At 33.8% G+C, this 26833-nt stretch overlaps 1 protein-coding gene and 2 pseudogenes across 1 annotated transcript; all 3 read right to left on the bottom strand.

The window, feature by feature from the left end:
* Positions 1-369: 369 nt before the first annotated feature.
* On the bottom strand, positions 370-2092 carry LOC106302888 (annotated as a pseudogene).
* Positions 2093-7422: 5330 nt separating this feature from the next.
* On the bottom strand, positions 7423-9605 carry LOC106305087 (protein SHI RELATED SEQUENCE 7-like). The gene is made up of 3 exons (XM_013741467.1): positions 9310-9605; positions 8524-9238; positions 7423-7924 (listed from the first exon to the last, which is right to left on the bottom strand). The coding sequence occupies exons 2-3, from the start codon at positions 9194-9196 to the stop codon at positions 7548-7550; spliced, it is 1050 nt and encodes a 349-aa protein (XP_013596921.1). The 5' UTR covers positions 9197-9238; positions 9310-9605; the 3' UTR covers positions 7423-7547.
* A 9101-nt stretch (positions 9606-18706) lies between these two features.
* On the bottom strand, positions 18707-21379 carry LOC106302887 (annotated as a pseudogene).
* Positions 21380-26833: the final 5454 nt, after the last annotated feature.

Raw genomic sequence — 26833 nt, 5'->3', positions numbered from 1 at the left:
ATTAATATTAAAAATATACTATGTATGTTAATATCATTTAAATTTAATTACATACCCTATCAAATTTTTTTTAAAAAATGTTTTGATTAATAAAATTGATTTATACGTTCTCACCAATTTAATTATATATGTAATAGTTACTGACTTTTAATTATTCAATATATATTTATTATTTCATAATATGTAAGAACATATAATACATAAAATAATTTATATATATAATGTTTATTCCGCGCAAGGCGCGGATCTTAATCTAGTATACATTGTAAAGCACGTTCATTGTCAATAAGAAAGTCTTCTCTAAATCATTGAGACCTAGTTTTACAATCAACTCCTCTTAATCGTGAGGCATCTCGGTATTTCCTCAAGTGAAGGGCTTCTATCTGTTTCTCAAGATCGCCTTGTCTGCTTAAAACATAGGAAATGATGACTCTTTCATTAAAAGTACTTGGACGTGAAGGCGAAGGAGGACGAGATTCCCTTGCATTTGGTTCATCACCCAGCTCAGCTCTAGCGCTCGAAGACATCAACTGTGAGTGGCTTATACCCTGTGGCAGAGCCAGATATGACTAACCGTTACTATTTTCCCCAAACTTACTTGATGTATTCCTGCAACACATTCCATAAGATGTCTGACATTCACCAGCTTTAGAAATTCAAGTCTTACATACCTTCAGAAGCATTTGACATCTCTTGGGACTCCCAAGCAACATCCACAACTTTGACAACCATTGGCACACAGTCTTCATACTCAAATAAAACAGTAGGACTTTTTTTACCATTGGCCTTGACATGTCAGGTCAGGTAAGAACTAAGAACTTCTACATTATTTTAATGCAACTATTACAAAATTGAGAAAGCCTACATTTTCAGAAACTGGAGTCAACTTAGCTACATAACTATTCATATTTGTTTTCGGTGAAGTCAACTCTTCCAATTCAGACCCTGACTCTGCTGTTGATGTGTCATTAGCTTTCATCTGAGCCAAGAGAGAATATAATATTACAGTTTCATAAAATATTAACCCAATGAACATATGTAGAAACGTTTTGTTGTAACTACCAAAATAAAACCCTTACCCCATAATAAGTTGGATTATCAGATGATCTGGGAATCACTACTTAGGACATCACCAGCATGCCTACAGCACGTCCCACAACCGCATCCGCATGAAGGCTGAGAAAATCATTAGAATGATTATATGCATAACAGAGACATAACAAACAATCAAGAAGAAAACACTCCATCTTTAGTATCTCAGGGTCTTTCCACGGCTCTTTATCAGACCTTATACAACCTCCCTGGTCTGCACAATTGCAAGTACCACCGATAAAAAAACCTGGTAGCTGGTTAAACAATTTCCAAATATGGTCACATATGTTTAATACTATTCATGGAGATGATAAGGAAAAAAAACACCGATAAGATTTAAAAAAACTCCCTACCTTTCATCAATCATCTCAAGAAATTTGTTCTGGTACTTCTTGCCAATAACCTATTAAGATGGCATAAATGCAACTAAGTCTTGTACAATAAAAACACATGTAGAAAGTAGAAACAAGGGTTTAACTTTTAAGTTAAATGAATCTTGGAGACGGTCTTGGATCAACAAACGATTTCACCGTGCCCCCAAAGTAGCTTAAAACCAGGGCTGGATTAAAATGATGAACATAGGGTGAAGTGTCTTGAAACATATATGAGGAATCTTGAAACATACAACAAAAGTCTCAAGATTATACAGAAACGTTGAGAAATCAGATTTTTTTTTCATGTAAACTGAAACGGTTTTCACACTTTTGCAAGTGTTCTTTACACCACCGTGAATTTTACACACATATCAAATTTTTGGCATTACAAGTATACTATAAACATGTCTACTTTCTATGCCACAGATATGGGTGTATTATATGCCTAACTATAAAATGCCAAAAAACACATTTCTTGTGCTTCAAGAATCATGTCCTCTGTTCCATGAACAATACTATTAAACAACAAAGTCGTGCAAACGATGGCCATTGGAGAATCTGCTCTCTTGCTGGTTGTTTCCGCCAATGTAACGGTGATCATCAACACCAAATCCTTGATAGTTCATTAAATTAAAGTTCGTAATCTGCTGACCTGTTCATATGTTCTTGTTGTGGCTCATCTTCATTAGATTCTGATGAGAAGTCAATGTTTGTTGTGTCTGCAGATGTATAAGTGAGATTTTTATTGTTGTTGGTGTTGTTCTCCTGCTGCTGATGCGAGGATGAGTCTTCTTATTTCGTGCTGTTGGGTTCTTGAGAAGACTTGGAGATCAGTAACTCAGACTCATCACCAAACTCTTCTTTATACATCTCTTCAATCATCGGTTTTCATAGACGGACTCTCGCGTTTATGAACCAATTAGCAACCTAATTACATAGCAGAAACTATGTGACTCAAGCGGAACGACTGTACGGGAAGACAAAAAGCTCAGTTTACCTGGTTTTTGGACAATCATATCTGTTTTGCAGCGTCATTTTCTCACATTCTTCCGGGTATCTACAAATAACCATAAAGTCTCTTAAAATGATCTGTATAAACTGAAAAAGTTGTGACCTGTGAGAGAAGAAAACACATACGGATGAAGGAAATGTTCAAAGAGCCAAACGCGAAGAACAGAGACAGAGTTTTTAGGGAGACCTCTTTGAGGTCTGCAAGAGGGTCTAACCATTCTAAGCTGTTGATGTAAAGCTCTTTGCTGTCTCAGCCGTTGATCTAAATACCTAAGTCTTGGTTTGGTATCCTCTCTCCTTGTTGCTCATCCAATGACAACTTTTTTTCTTTCTCCCCAAGTTTCTCTCTGATCAACTGAATCTGTTCCTTTATCGTGTCGAAGAGACAAACTGATATGCAAGGCTTGGCTGATCCAACTACTGCTATTTATTTAAATAATTATTTATTATATAAATATATATAAATAATGGTATAAGTGTCTTTTGCCACTCGGTGAATAAGATATTTTTGAAAATTTCTCTTTAATGGTGGTAAACATGAATAATGATATTAAAAAAGTGGTAAACATGAAAATTTCTCTTTAATATCGAGGGATTGAGTTTTTGGAATGTGAAATTTATGATTCTAATAAATATATAAATAAATATTTAAATTTTTTAAAAAAAATTAAAAATAGTTTCAAATATAGTTTTAGAAAAAATAATTCAAAAAAATTATAGAAAAGTTCGAATTTGAAAAAGTATAATTCGAAAACATAAGTTCAAATTACTTTATTTTTTATTTTGTTTTATTTGTTTAAATAATTATTTATTTGAAAATATTTATTTAGTGGTGTTAAACATGAATAGTGTCACCAAAAACATTTTCTGATATAAAATTCATATCAGATTTATCTGAATCGTTCCATATGTAAATCTTTCTCTCGAATTAAATTTAAACAATTTAAACAATCTAAGAAATTGTTCTGAGAATTATTCCGTTTCAAGCAAGAATATATATTTGACTAGATGAGTTTAGTTTTAGAAAATAGGACTTTTAGCAATAGTCTATTAGGCCCATCAGAATTTTAAACCTTAGAAATCCGTCAGCCCGCCGAAGAAACGTTACATACTGCTCTCTAAATACCTAAAACCGCGAGAAATGCGACCTTCTGTAGAGTCCATTGATTGTGCGATTTTCCGATCCAAGTTGTGACTTTGACAGTGAATATCCTTCTTCTTCTTACTCCGAAGAGGAGGATTGTCATTTTTTGAATGTAGAGAACATTTTTATATACCTTTTATAGAAAAGGATGTGATAAATAAAATGTCATGTCAGGCATAGTCGAATTTTATACAAATGTTGTGTAAGATGCATATGCATAGTCTATGCTTGTGACTGTATGTCACTTCAAGCGATAATGTTTTATCCTATGTTTGAAAACACGTGCGCCTAGCCGATTATTCGTCCGACTAGACATTAGGCGAGAGCCAACCGCGATTATTTTAGCCAAATCGGCTCTACTAATCAAAGCCCGTTTAATCAGCAAAAAGATCGACTAGGCGCTTAACAATCGGATTTAACCGATTAATTCAACATAATAATTGGACTTGTATTTACAAATTGTGGGCTTTAAAACAAAGCCTGTTTGTCTGAGAATTATTGAGATTTTGTTCTTTTATTTATAAGGGACTCCAAGATCATTCTTCTTCATTGTTAAACGATGTGGGATAAATGTAAGTGTTTTTAATTTTTTTTTAAATATTCGCACTGATAAAAGGATGGCAAAGATACATTTCAGGGAAATCGAATCCTCTTCCTCCTATAGTATCATATCCATCTCAAGCCATTGGACCATGATGCTTTGACGTTCATTTGTCTCGTATATTTGTATATATAAGTATGTATAAAACTTTTATTATCAGGTTTGTTACATAAACATATTATAAATATATTAAATCCTATTAAAAACTAGGTACCGATTAATTCTTGATTTTTTTATAATTCGCTAGGCCTGGAATTACCGTCCGACTAGCGTATAACGTAGTTCCGAACAGAGATTTATCTAAAAATCTATTCCACTCATTTCTGTTGGGAAGTTTAACAATCAGCTGAAATAGATTTTAATTATATTTTATTGATTTATTCTGGCAACTGTTTAAGGAAAGGCAAAAGCAATTTTAATGGTTGAGTTCTCAAATTGAGTATCCGACTAATAAAATTTAAAAGTAAAAGTAACACTAATAAAAAACTGACACACAAGCAAATAGTGTTGGAGAGGTCTTAAAGGCATCATTATTGCAAGTCCTTCTGGTTAGGTCCTTAATTAAGGAACTTTCGATTTGGATTTCCGTAAAGTCCTTAACCCGCAATTATATACGCATATATAATATATACATATACATATATGTGTATTAAGTATCCAAACACAAGGACTTGCAATAATGATGCCCTAAGAGTACAATTATCGCGGATAAGTAGAAGGGTTTTTAGGTGATGGACCCCATATTTTTAGTTAAAAATTGTGATAAATGAGAGAAATTAAAAATCGACTTTGGTGAGATTTTTGTACTGTTTCTAAGCCCTACTGATACCTGGCGGTCCACGATTGGTTTTCTTTTTAATTTTTTTTCTTTTTAAATCAGAGAAAACGAAAAAAAAAAAAAATTTAAGAAACCCAAAATACAGACCTAACGATAATCATGGCCTAAAACTGCCCTTATTAAGATACTTTGGACTTTTGGTCCTTCTCTTATTTACTTTCTATTTTCTAATTTTTTTTTTTTTTTAAAACCCCACTTCCTCATACACACGTTGGATAACTCTTTTTCATTATGGTTCATGAGGAGAAATCACTTATGCTGACACAGATTTTTATTTATTATTTTATTTATATCACTACCTTTTTTTCCTTTTAACTCCAAAACTTTTACAGTAAAAGTTTTGTCATATTACTCTATTCTAATTACTCTAGTTTACTCCAAAGTTTACCGATCACTCCCTATGTTTTGAAAACCTGTGGTCTTTTTTACTTTGAGCATCGAATTTTACTATGTTTAATCTTTGACCCATTTCTTTTTTTTTTCAAAAATAATTTTATAAGTTATTTATGTACTCTCTAATAATTTAAAAGTAACTGTATTTTTTCGTTTTCAAACTTTGACGAAACTCTTTTAATGGTACTTATTGATTAAAATTAACAAATTACTTATAAATAAACATGTCCACTGTATAAAAATGACTTTAAAAATAGAAGTATAAGAAATGCACATACAGTAGAACCTCTATAAATTAATAATGTTGGGACTTTAAAATTTTATTAATTTACAGAGATATTAATTTATAAAAAATTCTTATTTAGATTTTTTATTTTAAAATATATTTATTCTAAGAAAAGAAAAATATTAGATTTTAGTATATATACATTAATTGTTACTTTTTGAAATTTGACATTTATATTAACTTTATTATATTATATGGTGTATATAATATATATTCCATAGAACTTAAATATGGTTTTAGATATAATATTACTAAATCTCATCAAAAATATATTAAGTGTTGAAAAAATAGAAAGATAATCCCATTGTGAATAAAAAATATAATAATAGATTATTACTTATATAAAATATATATACATATAAATTATTAATTTATAATTTTAATGGGACATATATTTACATAAAATTTTCTAAAGAAATATTATCTTATTATTTTATTGGTTTATGTCAAATTTTGAGCTGTCCTAAGTTGGGACCAGTGAAATTTATTAATTTATAGAAATTATTAATTTATCGAGTATTAATTATAGAGGTTTTACTGTATATAACATAATTGGGAAGAAACCTATAAACTTTTTAATAGCACATATCAGTTTAGTTTTCAAATGGAAGGTTTGGCTGAATAATATGACTAGCGACATAAAATTCGGATTAAATTCATTTTTCTGATTACCAATTGAAGCATAGGCTAGCCAGTCAATTAATGCTGCATTAGTGAAACAAGAGATGAGGAAGAATGAATACGCAAAATTAACTAGAGGAAAACTGTCAAAGTTAATAGTCAAATACATGCAAGTAATGTAGAGAAGTAGGTATAGTAGATTTGAAAATACATAAAATAATCTCGGTTTACCTTCATTACAATAGTTAATACTTCACATATAATGTATTGCCCTTATTAATTAATTTGATGATTATTCTTCACAATAATTAACGGTAAAGTCAGATCTTCCACAATAAGTGGGCATTTCCATGTGAGAACGACTTCTTGGATCACGATGAGGAAGCCGGTCAACAAAAACTTCCGACTATTAGTATTTATCAGATTACTGGAAGAAACTTGTTCCAATTTGTTTCGGGGTAACCTTGTCTTATGCATTTTTGCCAGAGTTGAAAATTTCATAGTTAAAATTTCACCCAGACTTTTCTTTGGAATAAAAATAATATTACTGCATAAATATAATAAATGTCCAATGGGGTTTGTGAACTAATGTTGGTTTCTACTGTTTTACACTGCGGAAGTGGATTGGGTAGCATAAAAGGGACTTCTATATATCTAGATTTGAAATTGTTTGTTCAACTGAACACGAAGCCTAGTTAAGTCCCTGTTTAGATCCGGCAAACAAACGGATAAACTGGAAAAGGCAGCTTCGAGTTCATCACCAGCCAGAAAGATAATCCACTATCGAACCCAACCCTATTTTATACAGAAGATCTAACTTAATATATATACATATATATTATAAGAAAATGTTGATGTTAGAAAAAGATAAATGAGTTATGTCGATCACGTTGGGAAGATCAAACATTCAAAAGAACAAGCAGATGATCCAACTTGAAACTATGACATTATCTGAATTGTAATAATATCTCCTTTCTCCAATTTTTAAAATAATAATTCTCTTTTATTTATCTCTAATAAACATACCACGTGCATGTTAATCAGCACAAACCCTAGCTAGGTACGGAAAGTTACCATATTGTCCGACAACAACAAAAACCTCAAAATAATCATTTTTTTCTTACTCGTAGTACTCGAATAATTATAAGAGTTATCAAAAACGTTTTAAAATATTTAATATTTCAGTCTCAAGACCTAGGAGGTGGAAAGAAGGGGGTACCGGTGGTGATACAAGTGCTGAAGGGAGCCGCCGTCGGTGTGTAAAGCGATGAAGGATCAATCGAAGCTTTAGTATTATTTGTCGCTGTAGTTGAAGTGCTGGCTAAAGCGGTTGAGGCCAAGAGGTTAATATGGCGTTGACAGGCTTCTGCGGCCGTAGGGCTTGAGCTGTAGGGGTGATCTGATGGACCTTGGTCGTAGAGAATGCCTTTGAACACGTGTCCTCCGATGTCCACAACCGTTTGATATGCATACTCTTCGTCGTCATCGTCGATCGAGCTGACTCTTATACACCGAAATACAGCCGGTGAACTTATCTCGGGTGGTAAGTGATTACTTTCTAACCCTAATTTCATTAAAATAAATTATTACTATAAAATCCAAGCAAAACATATATAGTTCTCATGAAGTTATGGTTCTTGCTTGACGACTCATGTAATCGAATAAAAACTTTTTTTAAAAAGAATAGTTTTTAAAATAAACTAAATCTTATAAAGAAACACCAGTCTTTCTTTATTTCACAGAAAGTTTTTATTTTAATTAACATATGGAATATAATAGCGTAAAATAAAATCCAAACTTTGTCTATTTTACATAAACTTTATGACTTTTCAGTCAAATACAGAGTAAAAATTGAATCTTTGATAGCGGGTTTTAAGTATAGTTTAATGAAATGGATTAAACCCTTTGGTGTCGTCATGTTTACCAAAGAACAGTAGACATGACTGGAAAAATAATAATCATCGATCAAAATCAAACAGCTAAAGAAAAAATATACAGCAAAATGCAGTGCATGGACATAATGTTCATATCCATCCATTAACACTCAAGTGACATTTGACAAAAAAAATCAAAATCATTATGACCCCAAGAATTTTTTGATCTTTAAAAATATTCCAATGAAGTCGATCAGTCATTGTAAGATAATTAAAATAACCGTTATACCTGAAGAGCTAGCGTTAACTACACGGATGCATGCAAGAGCCGATCCACCACCACCGCCTTGACCTCCATTTTCATCATCATCTCTATCATCATCATAATCATCATCATCACCACCACCACCGCCGGAGCTAGGCTCTCTACTCCGCTTAGATGGCAAAGCAGCTAACTGAGCCCGTCTCTCACGACGTTTAGCAGCCGGGACCCATGTGCTCTTCACGTGGGTTTGGCAATCAAACCCTCGGCTCTTACAACAAGTACGACATCTCATATGAGGACAATCTTTCTTGGCTTGATTCCCACAGTCTTGGCAATTCATGTTTCCTTGCCTTGTTACCGTAAACCTTCCGGGAGAGGATCTAATCCGCTCATGGTCGGAGACTACGTTGAAATACAAACTCCGGTTACTACTCCGGTCGTTATTATTACTGCCACCACTTGGGACCATACCAAAAGAGAGGAAATTTGTAGGAGGAGCCACGTGGTTTTGTTGTTGTTGTTGAAAATATTGAGATGGCCAAATCTCAAAACCCCTATTGTTGTTGTTGTAGATCTCTTCTTTGTATAGATAAAGATGATTGCTGCTCTTATCTTCATTATGATCCTTGTCCATATGATGATGAAGATGATCTTGTTTGTTGTTATCTCTCCCTCCTAGATTGAACATTCCAGCCATTACTTCTACCTCCAGGTCCTCCACATCACAAACACATACCGACTAAAAGAAAGAATATTTATGAGACTGTTTTAGGGTTTGTGAATAAATGACTTTTGGGGATTCGAGTTTACCTTCTTTTTTCTCTTCTTCTCCCTAGCTCATTAATTTCTAGACTCCAAGATGTGTTATATATTTTTGTAAGGAGCAGATTTGGGAGCGGATGAGAGAGTAATGATGGTGATGACGAAATTAAGGAAATTTCTGCAAACGCCCCCCAGGTTTATCGCTTCTCTCAAATGATTAAAAACATTATATTAATTGATCTATCGCTTTCTCATCAAGAACTCGAGCAATTTACTGCTACTGTTGGTTTTCTCTGTGGAGAGAGAGATAGAGGGAGAGAGAGGAGAGAAAGAGGGAGAGTACTATGGAGATCTTCTATGGGGCACTTTTCTCTACAGTTGCCTTCCAGTTTCAATGAATCCCCATCACAATAAATATCACATAGTATTAATATATAATTATATACTGTTATATATTAGAGTTATTAACACAATAGATCAGTTTATGTCTTTTTAGTACATTGAAGAGCAGTTATGACTACTGAGGTAGTTTCTTCTAACTAAAATGCCTGAGCTAACTAAAGTGGCCTCACAATTTTTAAGAACTGGTCACATTTCTTTTTTCTTGGGACCACACGTTTGAAACCTAAAACCATGTTAGAGAAAAAACAGAAATAATCAAAGATGTTTGACCAAAAAAAAATCATCAAAGCTTTTTCTTTGCATCGTTGCAACTTCTTCACCGCATCCGGGGTTTGTGCTCACCGCCGTGCCTACACTGTCGTTGGCTGTCACCGCAAAGTGAACCAGTGGTGGTTTGAGCTCGGGATCCATCGTTGCTCGAGATTTCTTTTTCTTTAGTTTTTACCAGAAAATCTCGATCCGCCGCAGCGTGCCTCAGCTCATCTTTCCTTGTTGTGATTCATCATCGCCGTGACGTTCCTGCCTCTCCGACGCTCTCTGAAACTGGCATGACAAGTCTGAGAGCAAGAATGGTTAATTTGGGCATTTTTACACATTTGGTCCTAAGCTTATTTGTTATTTATTTTGTAACCCAATACTTTTAAAATGTACAAAATGGTCTTTAATGTTGCCCTAAACTTCAGAAATTAAATTATAACTAGAAAAATGAATACATCTATGAAAATACAATAAAAATAACTCAAGACACACCTAAATTACCTAAATGGATAAAAAACAAAATATTAAGTATCAATAAATCATAAGGTATGACTAAAATCATAAGATAGGACTAGATTCCCAAATATCCATGTGTAAATAATTTTTTAAAAATGTTTTAGCTACACATTATGTAGAAACAAAATTTTGATTTGTAAAAAATATATCATGATTTTGATTTTTGTCTTAGAAAATTTGTGATGTTTTTGTCAACAAAACAATCGGTTCAAACAAATAACAAAAAAATATATATTAGAAAATGGTATATGTAAACAGTATCCATACATAAAATAATTCTTGTATATTTATTTTATATGTACATGATACTATGTACACAACTGTGTAATTAGTTGTTGTTTGTTCGGGATGTTTTGTGGAAAATGAGTACCATAAATCTGGTTTTAGTGACATCTTTATGTACTCATATGTACATAATATGTTGTACATACAGTTTCATTATCCACATGTACAATGATTCACATGTACACTATATTTTTCTATCTACGTGTACACCGGATAACGATAATCCATATGTACATTGATTTACAAAGATCTACTTGAATATTTTTTTACCTTAAGCAGTAGGCCAGGAACCATTTACAAATTCTATAGTTACTAACATTTCATTGTGACTAACTCGCTTATTTCTAGCTAATTTTTTTGTGATGAACTTCCAACGGAAGATACCATTGAGAAATTCTCTCAAAAAATTTCAACAAAAAAACAGAGGTCAAGAATTCCATGTGTTCATATGTACATATTTACATGTACATATTATTAAAGAAATGTACATTTGCATAATGTAAATAAACTCTATATCATTAGAACAATGTATCATCAAATCGTGTTTGTCTGTCAACCTAACGAACTTCTAGTTTTCTTTTTTGTCTCCTACATATGAAGCCAATGTAAAAAACTTAAAGATGTAAAGATCCATGGCAGGTTACAACATGGTCGGCATCTTCGAGCTTTTCCTCCACCTGCAATAGCACCACCGCCGACTGCTGTCACATCTCTATCTTCCGCATCAGCAGAGAAAAACCGCGACCTAGTTTCCTCCTCCGCATTGTCGTCGTCATGACCTCCTACTTTTCGTCGCAACATGCTCACATCGATGCAACATTACTCTCCGTGGTGGTCATGCAATGGTTATATGAACACCCTAATAAATTTGTTATATATATACCCGTTTAAATATCATCACTATGTAGGCATAATTTAATTGTCCACATGTACAACAGTCTCACAAACAATTACATGTACACTGATTCATTTGTACATTGCATACAAACAATTACAATTTTTTACAAAATGAATAAAAGAAACAAAAATATAACTTTAAATGCATTTGATGTGTACATTATGCTACGTACACAATGATTTTACTATCCACGTGTACAATGATTTATATGTACACTAATTAACTTGTACAATAATACTTGGACACTGGATAATTTTTGTACATAAACTTGTGAGTTTCATTATTTGTATGGTCCAAAAGATACAAAAGTTGAATCTAAAGTGCACATTTAGAAGTTTTTGGTTAATTCAAGGGATTTATACGCAACTTTGGAAGTTTTTAGGCAACAAAAAAACATTTAAAATCACAAGGACTAAAGGTGCAAATTAGTGAAACTTGATCTCAAGGTTCAACAATGGCGATCTCGACCGGATGCAATGACGGCTTCGCTTTATCGTCCACCAGAGGTCATGGAAAGAGGGAAAAGATCACAGCAAAGACGTAGGATATGGCACGACGTTGAAGCTTTCCACCGGACTTGAGACACTGCGGAAGCGAAACCCCGTGGAGAAACGGTATTGCAGCGGTGGAGAGCTTGTCGACTTACATCAATCTCGGCGAAAATGGTCCACAACGGTGAATCAGCCATTGTGACCTGAGGTTGTGAATCAAAGTTTGAAATCAAAGTTCCTCTTGTATCTGGTTCATTTCTCGTCGGAAGATGTCGAATCCTCTGATTTTGTCGTCGTATTGGATAAACCGATAGATCTCTGTCGTTGACATTGTCATCGTATACGCTACCGTTTTACTATCATCAAAAATATAGCTTGACTTATCTCTAAAGATACATCAAATAATAGAGACAATGAATAACAACAAGTTTTCTTGAAATAAAATTTTGAAGCAACATAATTCATTTTACAAACATAATAGAGAACTTAGAAGAAAGCACCGAAGAAGACGAAGAAGAAACACAGATGGACCCACTTTATTTTGTCTTTTTATTAAAAAGTAGATAATAAATTTAGTTAGTTTAATGCACACTTAGTTACAAAGTTATTTAGTTAGTTTGTAACTGGAAAGGCTTTGATTAAGAAAAACTACCTTGTTAGATAGAAGTTCTCTATGATGTAATAATAAACTAGAAAAGTGTCTCTTAGTGTAAATGTTTTACAAGTTAACCTATCATGAATATGGTTTGTTTACATAAAAAATGTTTTGTTTTCCGGAACCATTATTACACGCCGTTTTTAAGTAATTTCTTCTAGATCATTACACTCTCATCAGGTTTACCAGGTTTCGTCATCACCAGCAGGTTTATCAAGATGTGTTTTATATTTTTTAAATGATACTATCATTCAAATTTATATTGGGATCCCATCCTAGTTACTCTTCTCCTCTACATGTCTTCCCTAATAATACATACAAACCCACATGAAAAGCTGTAAATAGTTATTTTTTTCAAAAATAAAATGTAAATGTTTGATGGATATTAACTAACAAAACCCTAAACTACTCTTCCAAACCAATAAAAATTTCGGATTTACAAATTCTAAATCTAGATGTATTTTTATTTCTAGCAATGATCCGATTCTCGAGGAGGACAAAATAAAAAAAGAATTTAATTTAACTTCATAAGTTTTTATTTATCGAAATTCCATACTAATTTTTTTCAAAAAAAAATAAAAAAATCCTTACTAATAGTTACAAACTATCAGTCCGATATACAAGAAGTTCTCGCTTAATCACTTAATCCAGTTGACTGGCTTTACCTCCAAACTAGTTTTTTCTGCTTTTTAGGAAATGCTCTTTTGGGCTTCATTCTCTCTAATATCCCCTGTTCGAAACTACGCTAGGCGCTAGTCGGACGGACGATATTAGCCTAGCGAGTTAACAATTAATCGGAGAGTAATCGGGGATTAATCGGGGTCTAGTTTTTAATTTTTTTTTTTATAAATATATTATGCATCATTAGTCAGTTTGCATGACAATAGACAATTAGTCGAAGTAGCCTGGTGGTTTCATAATCTTTGCTCAGCGTAAGAACCCGGGTTCGACCCTGGATCCACGCGTTTTTCTTCTTTTTAATTATTTTTGCCTTTAATGAAGGGTACTATCGTCATTTCGTCTTCATCTTCCCCATCTGTCTTGGTTTTCAATTTTACAGTTTTTCCATGACCGTAAAACGTTTATAATCACACATATCATCAGATTTTGGTGCGTTTTCATGTTTTTATACTTAAAACCTATAGATCTGTCATAGAAATACAAGATTTTAAGCATTCAAAACCCAAAAAGAAATTTTTTTTTGTTGTTGCCGATTAATTGGCCGACTACAGCCAACTCGCCACGGCCAAGCACCGTCGAGCGCCTCCTCGCCGAGTAATCGTCCGTAGTACCCGCATTTTTTAAATTCTTTTGTCAAAGAGGCCAAACAGTGGTTTTCAAATCCTAGTGCGTTTTTTAGATTCTTTGCTTCGACCGGATCTGATCTATGTAAAAGAAAACCGCTGCCTCGTGCGTTTTTTACTCAATAATTAATTCTTAATCAAGATAAGACTATTAATGTAAATATACTATTAGGCTGAAACACAAGTTATTTACTCGTAAGACCATAATTATCGCGGTTTTTAAAACCCGATTCTGTGTGATTTTAACGTGTGGGCTCCATGTGTTTTTTAAAAAACGGTCACGAAAGTCGCGAGTGAAGGATCGGTCGTGGGCTGGTGTTTTTACTGTTTATGGGCCTCACCGACACGTGGCGGTCCGCGATCGGTTCAATTTTTTTTTTTTTTAAAGACAAAAAAAAAATAAAAAAAATTAAGTACCTCATATCGGGTATCAAGCGATAATTATGCTCTAAGATCTACCAGGTTTTAGATGTTATTATCTCAGATCATTTCGGTATGTTTCTAGAATTATTTTCATTTTTCACATTTTCTTTAGTTTATTTTGCAGTACATTAAAGTTGAATACTTAAAAGAATTAACTTAACAAGTGGAAATCATCAAGCTTATATGATTGTTTTTAGTCTATGTATGATTGTTTTTAGTCTATGTACATTATATATTATTTTCATATTTTTACGATTCTTAAAATATTTTATATGAAATTTTAAAATAACATAGGGGTAACAAAAAAGCTAAAATAGACCCCAAAAAAATTGTGGCAAAGAGATAATAGGATTATTTTTTGTTCTATTTTAGAAAATTTATCATATAGACTATAACCAATTTTCGTAACTGAAACTAATTAACAAATGCTAAGAAAATGCGGTTAAACAAAATGAACATGTTAATGTACTTTTCATTGGCTTTTTGCTAGCCAGCAAATCCTGTAGTTGTAGTAGGTCACGGGTAATAATTGGCAACTAACGGATTGGATTCGTTCTCCAACCAAACTACTCCATGAAATGGTTCAACGGTTTTAGAAATTCTTAAAACGTACAATCGATATAAATTATAATTTATCATAGTTAGTTAAATACGTGAGTTTATTGATTCGTATAATTATCCCCCGGACCATATCATTGTCTATAAACTATGTGAGAAAAGGGAACAAACACTTTTTGATTGGCGTGAGAGTATAAGACCAGACACGCAAATCCACTCAGGGTACTTTGCTCACGAGGAACCGCGTGATTAGCTGCACAATTTAATGTTAACTACTCGTTATGTTTCATAATAGATGATGTTTTGAAATTTTTTTAATGTTTCAAAATATACGATGTTTGATATTTTTTTAATTAGTTTATAGTTCATTGAAAACTGTGTGACTGATTGTTTTATACTCTTTCCATTTCCGAAAATTTTTTTTTAGAGTATTCATGCATATTAAGAATATAATAAATATTTACAATTAAATTTATTATTTATTACTATACATTTTCTAATAAATATCAACCAATAGTATTTAACCAATTCAAATGTTTTCAATTAATATTTTTTTAAAGTATACAATTTTTTAACATTAACTAATAAAAGTATTTTAATTTTTTTAGAAAATCTATCATTTTGGAACAAAAAATAAATATAAAAAATCTTACTTTCCGGAATGGAGAGAGTAATATTTTTGATGATTGGCTTAATTAGACTTATTTTATATTTTTAGTGTTATTTTTTAAAAAAAATGTATATCTTAATTCTTATATCTTCATCCAAAAATCAACTATTTTGAAACAGAAAGAGCGTTAAGTAGCGTCATTTGGTATTTATTAAATATTTGTACACTCTTGCGGCGTTATTTAAATGTGTTAAAAAAACTATACTTTTGCGGCGAAGGTCAATAGTTAAAACGTGAGATATTGAGTGTGATTGGCAAAAGTGAGAGTAAAATAGAGTAAAATAAATAGTGAAAAAAGGAGAAAAATAAAAAGGTGAAAAGTGGGGAGAGAATAAAACCACGTGCAAATTTTATTTCTCTTTTAAGTTGTAGAGTGTGATTGGAAAAGTTAGCGCAACTAGGAGGAATTAAAAGCGGAGTAACTGAGTGATATAAAAAATAAGAGAAAAAGTAAAATTTTAATATAAGAAAGATAGAAAAAGTAAAATTTTGAGTAAAACTTTTACTCAACAAAGAAGATAAGAAAAAATTTACTTTACTAAGCATAAAGACAAATATATTTACTCTGGCCAGATTAATGGTTTTCATCTTGATTGGATAAATATTAGTGTAACTAGGTGAAACTATATTTACTCAACAAAAATTACTCTGTAAATATTTTTCAGTCAGAGCCATAGAGTAAAAGTTAGATAGTGTTTTACTCTGGATGCACAATGAGTAGCTGAAAAAGTAATAGTTAGTAGTCAACCCTGATTGATATGTTTTTGGATGAATATAGAGTAAATGTAAATTTAGAGTAAATATTTACTCTAAAAGTACAATAGAGTCAAAGCCATCATCGTGTAAAACAACGTATAATACAATACTGTGTTAATTATTAATATACGCAAAATTATTTTCTCCTTTGTTTATAATTTTGCTGCTAAACTGTTTACAGATAAATTTCCAATTTTTTTTGTCAACATGTACTTTTCATTAAAGCATGAGCCCAATGAGCAATGATTACAAACAGACTCAAGTATTACTTATTTAACCCAACAAAGCCCAAACACAAGAGATAATGTTTACATGCATAGAGACACTTGGCTAGACTCGTGGCATCGTTTCCTTGATCGAGAGAAAGCAAAAGGCGAAACCGGAAAACATGCTAGAAATCTATCTATCTCCGTCTCCGATCGTTTGAGGCTGCTTGCACATTCTTTCTTCCTTCAATATTTGATTAATAAGAGATCTTCATTCCCAATTGGTAGAATATGAGTGCGAAGAACGTTTAATAGAGACGAGTAGAGAATCTTGTCGGAACGCAATCACAATGGATGCTCTAACTCATCTAAATTCTGGATAAGATCTCCTTAGTGTGTTCCAAAATCTCAGCTTCTTGACCATTGTGGAGACTTGCAGAACTTTAAGCGAAAGCTTGATACCACCTCTGAATATAAAAAAACTAAGTTTTTCTGACCAAAAAGAGAAATCAAATCTCTCAATCAACCGGCTTATCACCATAACCCAGAAGGAGAAGAACTAAATCCAAACTTTATCTAGGTTCAACCTCAAAATCAGAGAAAAGATTAGAGTGATAAGCATCTATGATTTTGGTTGACCATAACATACAACCAAAATCACCTATTGCAAACCTTATATCGCCAATGAGAAACGATAATCGATCCTTATGATAAGTTGATAAAACTATACATGAAATAGTGAAATGGCAATATATTAAATATGTTATAAGAAAAAATAACTTAGCTAATTATAACAAGTAAAAAATAAGTTAAAGCTAAACACTATTGCGTTTTTTGTGTTTTCAATTTAAAACCAGTTGTTAATCTAGTGTCCATTCCACTTTAAGTTCTTCTAGGATTTTGGGTTAAAAGAAAGAGGACTAACTTTTTGTGTGTGAAAACTTGCTTAAAATAGTACTGTAGTTTTTTCATGTTTATATAACATCAGCATGCGTTCTATGTTTTTCTTTCATGTGTTCGATTTTAGTTTTTAGTTTAAAGTATATCCCATCAATAGTTTACTTTGTAAGTGATGTCAAGTAAGTCAGAATCTTAGGCAATGAGATTGTAATACATAGTATTGTTTTGATTCTATGGATTTTGGGCATCAGTACTCTATAATTTTTTTCTCTATTTTATTCTAAAATAGCGTAATTCTATTATAGAATTAGTTTTGTTCCAATGATTTATTCTATAAAAAATTATTCTATAATAGAGTAAAATATAAAGTAATGTTGTTTTTACTCTATATACCATAATGTAATTACTCTATATTATAATGAAATATAGAGTAATGTTATTTTTTTACTCTAAAAATAGATTAAAAAAACAACATTCATCTTCCACTCTATTATAGAGTAACTCTATTATATATTAAACCATTAGAGTAAATCCAACTATATAATAGAATTATTCTATTTTAGAGTAAAATATAGATTAAATTATAAAGTAGCATTGGAGATAGTTTTAGGAATCTAACTTCTTGTTTCCAAAATATTTGATGTTTTCGGTATATGCATATATTAGGTAAATGCACAACTATTAAATAAATTAATTTTTATTTAAAAAATATTATTATAATATAGATTGAAGTAATATAGTTAATTATAAAAACATATAAAATATTATTGGTAACATAGTTTTAAATAAAATTAAAATTTATATAAAATATTTTGCATATTTAAATATTAAGAATTTTTTTAAACATCATATATTTTGAAATGGAAGGAATACATTCTAGTGGGTGTTAAAAAAAAAGGAATACATTATAGTGGTGTTAGACATGTTATTTTGTTTATCGAGCGGAAAATCAACAACTTTTTTTTTTTTTTGTCGTCTACCCATCTAAGCTAGATCAAATGGAGAACAGACGAGCCAATCCTCAGAGGAGCATTTCCATCTGTCCGGGTATGTTCTATAGCGGAAAAAATATAACCTCTGGTCCTTGCATTTTTTGCTAATCCGTCTGTTGGAACACCTCGATCTATGTCGCAAAAGCTGGCCAGTCCATCGGGTTTGTAGTCATATCCACTAAGTCCGAGCAGTCCGTCTCAAACCATACCGAAGTGATCATTTTCTCTCTCATACATGAGGCTGCCCAAAGTAACCTTTCTATCTCAGCATGCAAAGCTGAGAGGCTCATGTTACACGCCCGTAATCCGAAGTATTCTAAGCCCATTTGATCCTTAAGACTCCATCCTAAGCCACTGACACTGCCATTATTGATCCATGATGCATCAATTTGACAAGTAGGGATTCGAGGTATCCAAGGGGGCACTGTCTCAATCTCTGTAGTAGGGGGATCGTCATGATCCTCCTTTGCTTCCTCCTTTTCGTTAGCCTTCCTCCAACATTCCGCCTCAAGAGACGCATGTTGGAGGGTGTCAATGGGGATACGTCTTTCCCATTGAAGAGTTTGTCGTTTCGCCTTCCAAATGTACCAACAGATCCATGGGAAGGTATCGAATTGTGGTCTCCGAGGAGCCACCTCTTTTCTCTTCCAAAAAAGGAAGTTCATGTTTTGATATATGGATGTACTCGGGAAGTAACCCGGAGTGGACGGATAGTCTGATAAAGCCCAAACCAGAAGAGCTGGTGGGCATTCAAAAAGAAGATGATTAATCGACTCCACTGGGCCAGCACATCTAGGATAACTCCTATCGGTGCCCAGGTGTCTATACATGAGCCTCTCTTCTGTCGCCACGCAGCCCGAGATAGCCTGCCACCAGAAATGTTTCATATTGCTCGGGGCCTTTAGCTTCCACACATGGCTCTGAAGTCTCGTGATACTCGGTTCTGTAACGCCTTCTTGTGTGAGACTCAGCTTGGTTGATCGGAGTAGGTCGTAACCGGTTTTAACTGAATACACTCCTGATTTGGTGTGATTCCAAACATATCCATCCGGGGCAAGAGAGAGAGATGGTTTTAGCCCAAGTATCAAAGGAATATCATATGGGTGAAAGAATTCTCGTAAAAGCTGGATATCCCACTCCTTGGTATCATTCCTAATAAAGGACTGAACAAGAAGTTGGGGTAGTCTGTAAACAATGTGGTTAGCAGGTCTAGGTGGTCGAGCCACTGAGTCTGGAACCCAGGCCTCACTCCAAACCCTCGTATCTCGACCCGTTCCAATCGTTTTCCGTAAACCCGAAATGAGTAGAGGTCTTGCTGCAATGATACTGCGCCATCCATAAGATGGTGAGTATGTTCGTCGATCTTCCAAAGGAGAGGTATGATTGTAGTACCTTCCTTTTAAAACACGTGCCAATAAAGAGTTCGGGTAATGAATAAATCTCCACAATTGTTTTGCAAGAAGCGCTATATTGAAGTCATGGAGATCTCAAAAACCTAGTCCCCCCGAATCCTTAGGGGTACAGATCTCGTCCCATGTTATCTAATGCAAACCTCTGCTGTTTTGTTTTGAGCTCCACAAAAAGTTTGAAGCTGTGCTCCTTAGTTTGTCGGTAATGCCTTGTGGAAGGAAGTAACACGACATCACAAATGTCGGAACTGCTTGAGCCACAGATTTGACTTGAACTTCTTTTCCTCCTTTAGAAAGGAGTCTCGATGACCAAGTGTTGACTCTCCCATTGAAACGATCTTGTACAAAGGAGAACACTTTCATCTTTGACCCACCGATTTGTTCTGGTAATCCAAGGTACATTCCCATGCCACCTTTTGAAGAGAAACCTAATACATCTTTTATATCTTGCTTACGAGAACTCTCCACTCGGTTTCCAAAAAACATTGATGATTTGGACGCATTTAGTCGCTGTCCAGATGCCTTCCCATATATATCTAGAATGTCCATGATCTCTTTGCATTGGCTTAGTTCCGCCTTGCAAAAGAAAAGACTGTCATCTGCGAAAAGAAGATTAGAGATCCTTGGGCTCGCCCTAGCAACATGGAGACCTAAGATCTTCTTTTCCGCTTCCGCTCCATTCAAAAGTGCGATCAACGCCTCCGTACACAAAATGAACAAAAAGGGGGAGAGTGGGTCTCCTTGTCTTAACCCTCTCCTTGGTAGGATTCGCCCTCTTGGTTGCCCATTGACTAAAACTTGATATGTGACCGACGTGACACAACACATAATGAGGTCAACCAGTCTTTCACCAAAGCCCATCTTCAGCATCAAAGCTGCTAAGAAACTCCACTCCACTCTATCGTAAGCTTTGCTCATATCTGTTTTAATAGCCATGAAGTCTTCCCTACATCGCTTGTTCGTCCGTAGGGCGTGAAAGTTTTCTTGTGCTATCAGGATGTTGTCAGTAATCAAACGTTTTGCCACAAAGGCGGATTGTGTCTCCGAGATCAAGCGCGGGATAACTCTCTTAAGTCTCTTGCAAAGAAGCTTAGATATAATCTTGTAACTAACATTGCAAAGACTAATAGATCTGAACTCAGTCATGTCTCGAGGTTTCTTCTTTTTCGGGATGAGACAGATATTTGTCTGGTTCAATAATGGGTCAAAACTACCTGTCGCAAAGAAATCTCGGACAAGTCTAATAATGTCTTGCCGCATTTCCCGCCAAGATTTCTGAAATAATTTACTAGTCATGCCATCTGGACCAGGTGCTTTATCTGGGTTGATGTCGAAGAGAGCTCCTCTAATTTCTTGTTCTGACGGTTCCTCTAAAAGTAACCTATTGTCAGTCATGGACACCTTTTCTGAGATAAAATGGAGGGATGCGTCTAGCTCCGTCGGCAAAGAGGTAGGGAAGAGATCTCGAAAGTGTTAAACAACCACGTTCTCCACCTCGATTTTACTCTCTACCAGCTTCCCATGTTTGTCTTTGATACTTATTATCCGATTTTGGGCTCTTCGTTGTTTTGTAGTGGCATGATGAAAATTTTGTATTCCTGTCTCCATCTTTGTGCCATTGATCCCTGCTTTTTTGTTCCCAAAAAGTATTTTCTTCTCGAAATGCCAAAATCAGTTGTCTTCTCAAATCTTCCAATTCTTCTGTTGTAGTGAATTCATCATCTTGTGCCAAGTATATCTTATCTTTTAACTCCTTAATCAATAGAGAAGAATTTGTAGGGTTTTTCTTTTTCCATGAGCTAATCTTATTTCGACATAAGGTAACTTTTTGATGAAAATTCCTTAATAGAATTTCATCAAATTGTCTCCATCCCGAGATTACTGCTTCCTTAAATCCTGGTTTTCCTATCCATCTCTTGTCAAATCTAAAATTCTTTCTTGTCCTCCTAACACTGGATTGGATCCGTGCTAGGACCGGTCTGTGGTCCGAGCCCCATAGTTGCAAAAATTCCACTGTAGAATGTGTAAATAAGGCGTGACATTCTTCATTTGCCACTGCTCTATCTAGTTTACATTTGACTTTACCGGTTCGTCTTTTGCCCACCCACGAGAAAGAGTTCCCTTTGTATGGGAAGTCAAGCATTCCACAGTTTTCTAACATGATTCAGAAAGGGAGGAATGAGCTCTCTAAACGACGCCTTCCTCCCCTCTTTTCATGATTTCCTGTGATCTCATTGAAATCTCCAGTCATGAACCATGCTTCACTTCGATTAGTACTCATGCGTGACAATCGTTCCCAAACCAAGTCTCGATGCCTAACAACAGGATCACCATACACAAAAGTCATAAAAATCGCATGTCCTTCAAGTATAGTTTCAATATCAATCATGTGTGCATCCGCATACAAGATAGTAACTGAAAGATCATCCATGTAAAAAAGTGCTAGGCCACCGATTCGTCCACGAGTTTCAACTGTACAAACTTGATCATAGCCATAAGGCACTTGCAAATTTTGTAAAACACGACGATTGTTTTTTGTCTCTGATAAGAATAAAAATCTAGGTAGAAAACAATGATATAACTTCTCAAGATGTTCTTTAGTAAGATTGGCTCCTACTCGTTGACAGTTCCACGCCACCACATTCATTTTACAAGATTATTGATTATTAGAAAGTTATATGTATACTGGACGCATAGAACACTAGTTAAAAACTAATGTAATGCGCCAGAACAAACTGCTTGTTGGTATGGACACCACCCCTATGCTCGTTACACCAAAAAGTACAGACTTTCAAGCTTTTATCGTAGCTCCTTGACTTTCTTGTAACTCTTTTTGTCTTATTCCTGTACAAAACTTAGCTTTGTCTGAAAGCTTCAAAAACAGAGGTCCATAGAGTCTTTGCGAGTCTCGAGATCAAGATGCACAGATCTTGTAAAAATGGGGCAAATGCTTACAAAAGCCAGAAACGCAGCCGTTGAGGTCTTGATGCTTTTTTTTTTCCAAAGAAAGTCCAAGATGTTGCTTCACGTTAAGAACAAAGGTCAAAGGTTTATTTATCAAACGTCTATAACCAATCTGTTTAAAAAGCCGGAGAAATGGGATGCAAGCCTCAAGACTGATGGAAGGAGTGATTCTTTGGGTTTCTAGAAGTAGTTGTATATTGGACTTATCAACACCAAAATAATCTAGTGTGATTAACCAAAAAAACCTACTATGAAGGTGTGATTGTCTATTCCTCCTTATGCTCAAAAGCGCACGTCTTGGTGGGCTCAGGGAATGGAGGAGATAGCACAGATCAGACTAAGGTCCCTTGACTGTGTAGAGCGATGAAGATGGAGTTGCAACAGAACTCGTCGCCGGTGGTAAGGTTAAAAGGAACTCTTCGAGCTCTTTAAAAGAGGAGACAAAGCACCGGTTGTACAAAACGCCTTAGGAGTGGTGTTTCTTCAAGCCGAGGAGAATCTCGCCGGAACAGAGTTGACATCACCGTAACAAACGTCTTCACCCAAGCCTTTCAACCAAGATACCCAGATCTCGAGAAGAAAGGTTCTTCAAGTTCTTTTTACTTGTTACAACCATATTGGCACCAAGGAAGAGCTTCTCCACCAACGATTGAAAGATGAGCCAAGACTTCGAAGCTCACAGCCGGAGCTTTGGAAGATCGGAGTTGGAGATGATGGAGTTATAAATAGGCGGTGGAGTCAAGAGATTCAAAATTTGAATCTGTGGCAGAAAGAAGAACGGAGATGATGCACTGGGAAGTGTGCCCGAGAGCATTTCTCTCACCTCTTTCTACATTTTTATCAACAACTTTTGTTTAGCGTAAAGAATCAATAACTTTCACTAGTGTTGTTCTTTCGACAGACCGGAGGGTAAATTTTGGTTTATACATTATTGTATTGTATGCTCTGAAATAAATTTTTTAACCTGTGTTATGAAATGAACGGTGATGCTAACGCTCCTAACTAAACCCTAAATCTTAAATTTTAAACCCTAAATTTTAAATCTAAACCCTAAACCTTAAATTCTAAACTCTAAACCAAAACCTATATCTTAAACCCAAATCCTAAACCCTAAATCCAAACCGTAAACTCTAAACCCAAACTCTACACTTTAAACTCAAACCCTAGATCATAAACCCAAACCTAGACTCTAAACCCAAATCTTAAACCCTAAAGAAACAACATCAACATTAACCCAAACCTTTAGAATATAGGATTTGGGTTCAGGGTTTACGATTTGAGTTTAGGGTGTAGGGATTAGGTTTGGATATATGGTTTGAGTTTAGAGTCTATAATTTAGGTTTAGGATATAGAATCTGGGTTTAGGGTTTACGGTTTGGGTTTAGGGTTTATGATATATGATTTGGGTTTAGGGTTTACGGTTTGGGTTTAGGGTTTAGGATTTGGGTTTAGGGTATAGATTTAAAGTTTAGGGTTTAGTTAGTGGCGTTAGTATTATTAAAATTGGCGTTATTATTTTTCTTTAATTATTTCAGATTTTTTAAATAAAATTAATCTATTTTATTATTTTAATACCGGTGAGACCGGGCAGATGGTGCTTCTCTGATGGCTCATGGAAGGCAAATGATAACTTCTCGGGACAAGGATGGTATAGCACCTTACCAGGATTTGATGGTTTGATGGGTGCAAGAAACACCAGAGCTAGTCTTTCACCTCTCCATGTAGAGTTTGAATCACTAATCTGGGCAATGAAATGTATGCGGAATTTGCGGCAGTTTCGGGTCACATTTGCAACAGATTGTTCTCAATTGGTGAAGATGGTTTCGGAACCAGAAGAATTGCTAGCGGTTGCAAACTACTTGACAAATATAAAGACCCTTAGTACTGGATTTCAGAGCTCGGAGATCATCTATGTACCAAGAACGTATAACACACAGGCGGACAAACTAGCACGGAGTGCAAGAATTCAACCGTCGTTCGTCGTTCACATGGATGCAGAGTTACCCTCTTAGTTAACAGAGTCTATATGAGTCTGTTTTCTTTTGTTGATGTCAAAAAAAAAAAAAAATTAATCTAGATGATATTTTAATTAGTAATAAGAGGAGAGGTGAATTTTAAAGATTCACCCTTATGGGTGAACCTAACTCTTGTTCAATAAACATATGTATTGTTAATGATTTAGCATATAGGCGGTTAAACTATAAATGATTGTAGGAACATGGTCACATGATGTTACCATGATTTGTCAAAACACACATAGGCAATTAGAGCTAGAGTGAAGAGATCATGACTTGTTTGGGGAAATTTGTAGAAGAAGAGAAATCTCAATTGTTATGTTTTGTCTTTCACTCTCGAGCCGTGTGCATACCTTTCGCTTCAGCGCTCTACGTCTCACTCTTGAAAGTTAAAACTAGAAGTCAATCATTATCCTACTTGCTAGTATATACCGGTATTTTAAAAACCATGCCGATGCGATGGTTAAACCAGATTCGACCATAAATCAGTTACATAGCCGGATTAGGTCTAATAAATAGTTCGACCTTGAACTGATCACGTAGCCGAATTAGATCTCAAAGTTATTAAACTGATAAAATCATTAAAACTATCAAAAATCTATAAATCATCCATTATATAAACATAAAACTAATTTATATTTATAATATTTTATGTTTTAAATTAATTTTTATTTTAATTATGTATTCATATTTATTAACATTACTTTAAAATTTATACACTAAAAATACATTAAACCAGATTATTGAACCATGTTTGACCCAATCAATCTATATTGAACCGTGATCCAAAAAGTATCCGGTTCAACTTCTGGTCCAGTTTTAAAAACACTAGTATATACATGTTTGGTTAGGATTAGGTAGCAAGTATTAATGACAAAACATGATACGGTAATTTATGAGCATAAAATCAGAAGGGCGATAAAAGAGATTGGTTTAGACTTTAGAGACAGAAAAAAGAGAAATTTTTACAAATACCACATTCATAGTACAACTTTTCATGTTTACACTAACCACTTTTACCTTCACTTTTAATGGAGGGTAAAAGACACTTATACACATGAGGTTAACTAATTTAGACTTAGGATTTAGAGTTGAGGGGTGAAATTTTTGGAATGTGAAATTTAGGATTCTAATAAATATATAAATAAATACTTAAAAATTTAAAAAAATAGTTTCACAAATAATTTTCGATTTTCAAAAAAAAATTTTGAAAAAAAATTCAAAAAAAAAAAATTCAAAAAACCTTTATAAAAAAGTCCGAATTTGAAAAAAGTATAATTCGAAAACATAAAATATATTTTTTATTTAAATAATGATTTATTATATATATAGAACAAGGGTATAGAAGTCTTTTGTCAGTTAATGAAGAAAGTATTTTTGAAAATGTATCTTTAGTGGTGGTAAAGATGAAAAGTGGTACCATGAAAGTGGTAAACTTGAAATTTCCCAAAAAAAAGAGTTTGGTTTAGACCATCTCCATGATATTTCATTTTCTACTTTTTGCTTTATTTTTTTTGCTCCAACGATATTTCATTTTTTTTTTCAAATTTTAAAGAAAAGATGTTCAGTTCTTCATTTTTGTAAGATGAACTTTTTATTTAGAAACCAATCCTTAACTTTATCTTATTGTTATTTTGTACTTCAGTAAATTATAAGTATTGATGCCACCCAATAAAATTCAAAGTTTCTATTTTTATTTTCACTAATTAGATGTTAATAACATGGAATATGGAAATATTAATTTCCGACAATTTTATGTTTGATTTACAAGAATTTAAATAAAATAGGTTATTTTTTGTTTCGGAAAACTTTGGCTAATCACTTAACAAATATATATATTTGGTGTTTCTTTAGAAAATCTAATATTCCT

This window comes from Brassica oleracea, chromosome C7 (genome assembly GCF_000695525.1).
Source record: "Brassica oleracea var. oleracea cultivar TO1000 chromosome C7, BOL, whole genome shotgun sequence".
Taxonomy (NCBI): Eukaryota; Viridiplantae; Streptophyta; class Magnoliopsida; order Brassicales; family Brassicaceae; genus Brassica; species Brassica oleracea.
The sequence above is the reverse complement of the archived record's forward strand: the minus strand, read 5'-3'. Positions and strand labels throughout refer to the sequence as shown.

Bases quoted from the DNA above. Each gene is read 5' to 3' on its own strand.
- LOC106305087 (XM_013741467.1), bottom strand. From the start codon at position 9,196: ATGGCTGGAATGTTCAATCTAGGAGGGAGAGATAACAACAAACAAGAT. The intron at 7,925-8,523 runs GTATAACGGTTA...TAATGAAATTAG, and splicing joins AGTTAACGCTAGCTCTTCAG to GGTTAGAAAGTAATCACTTA.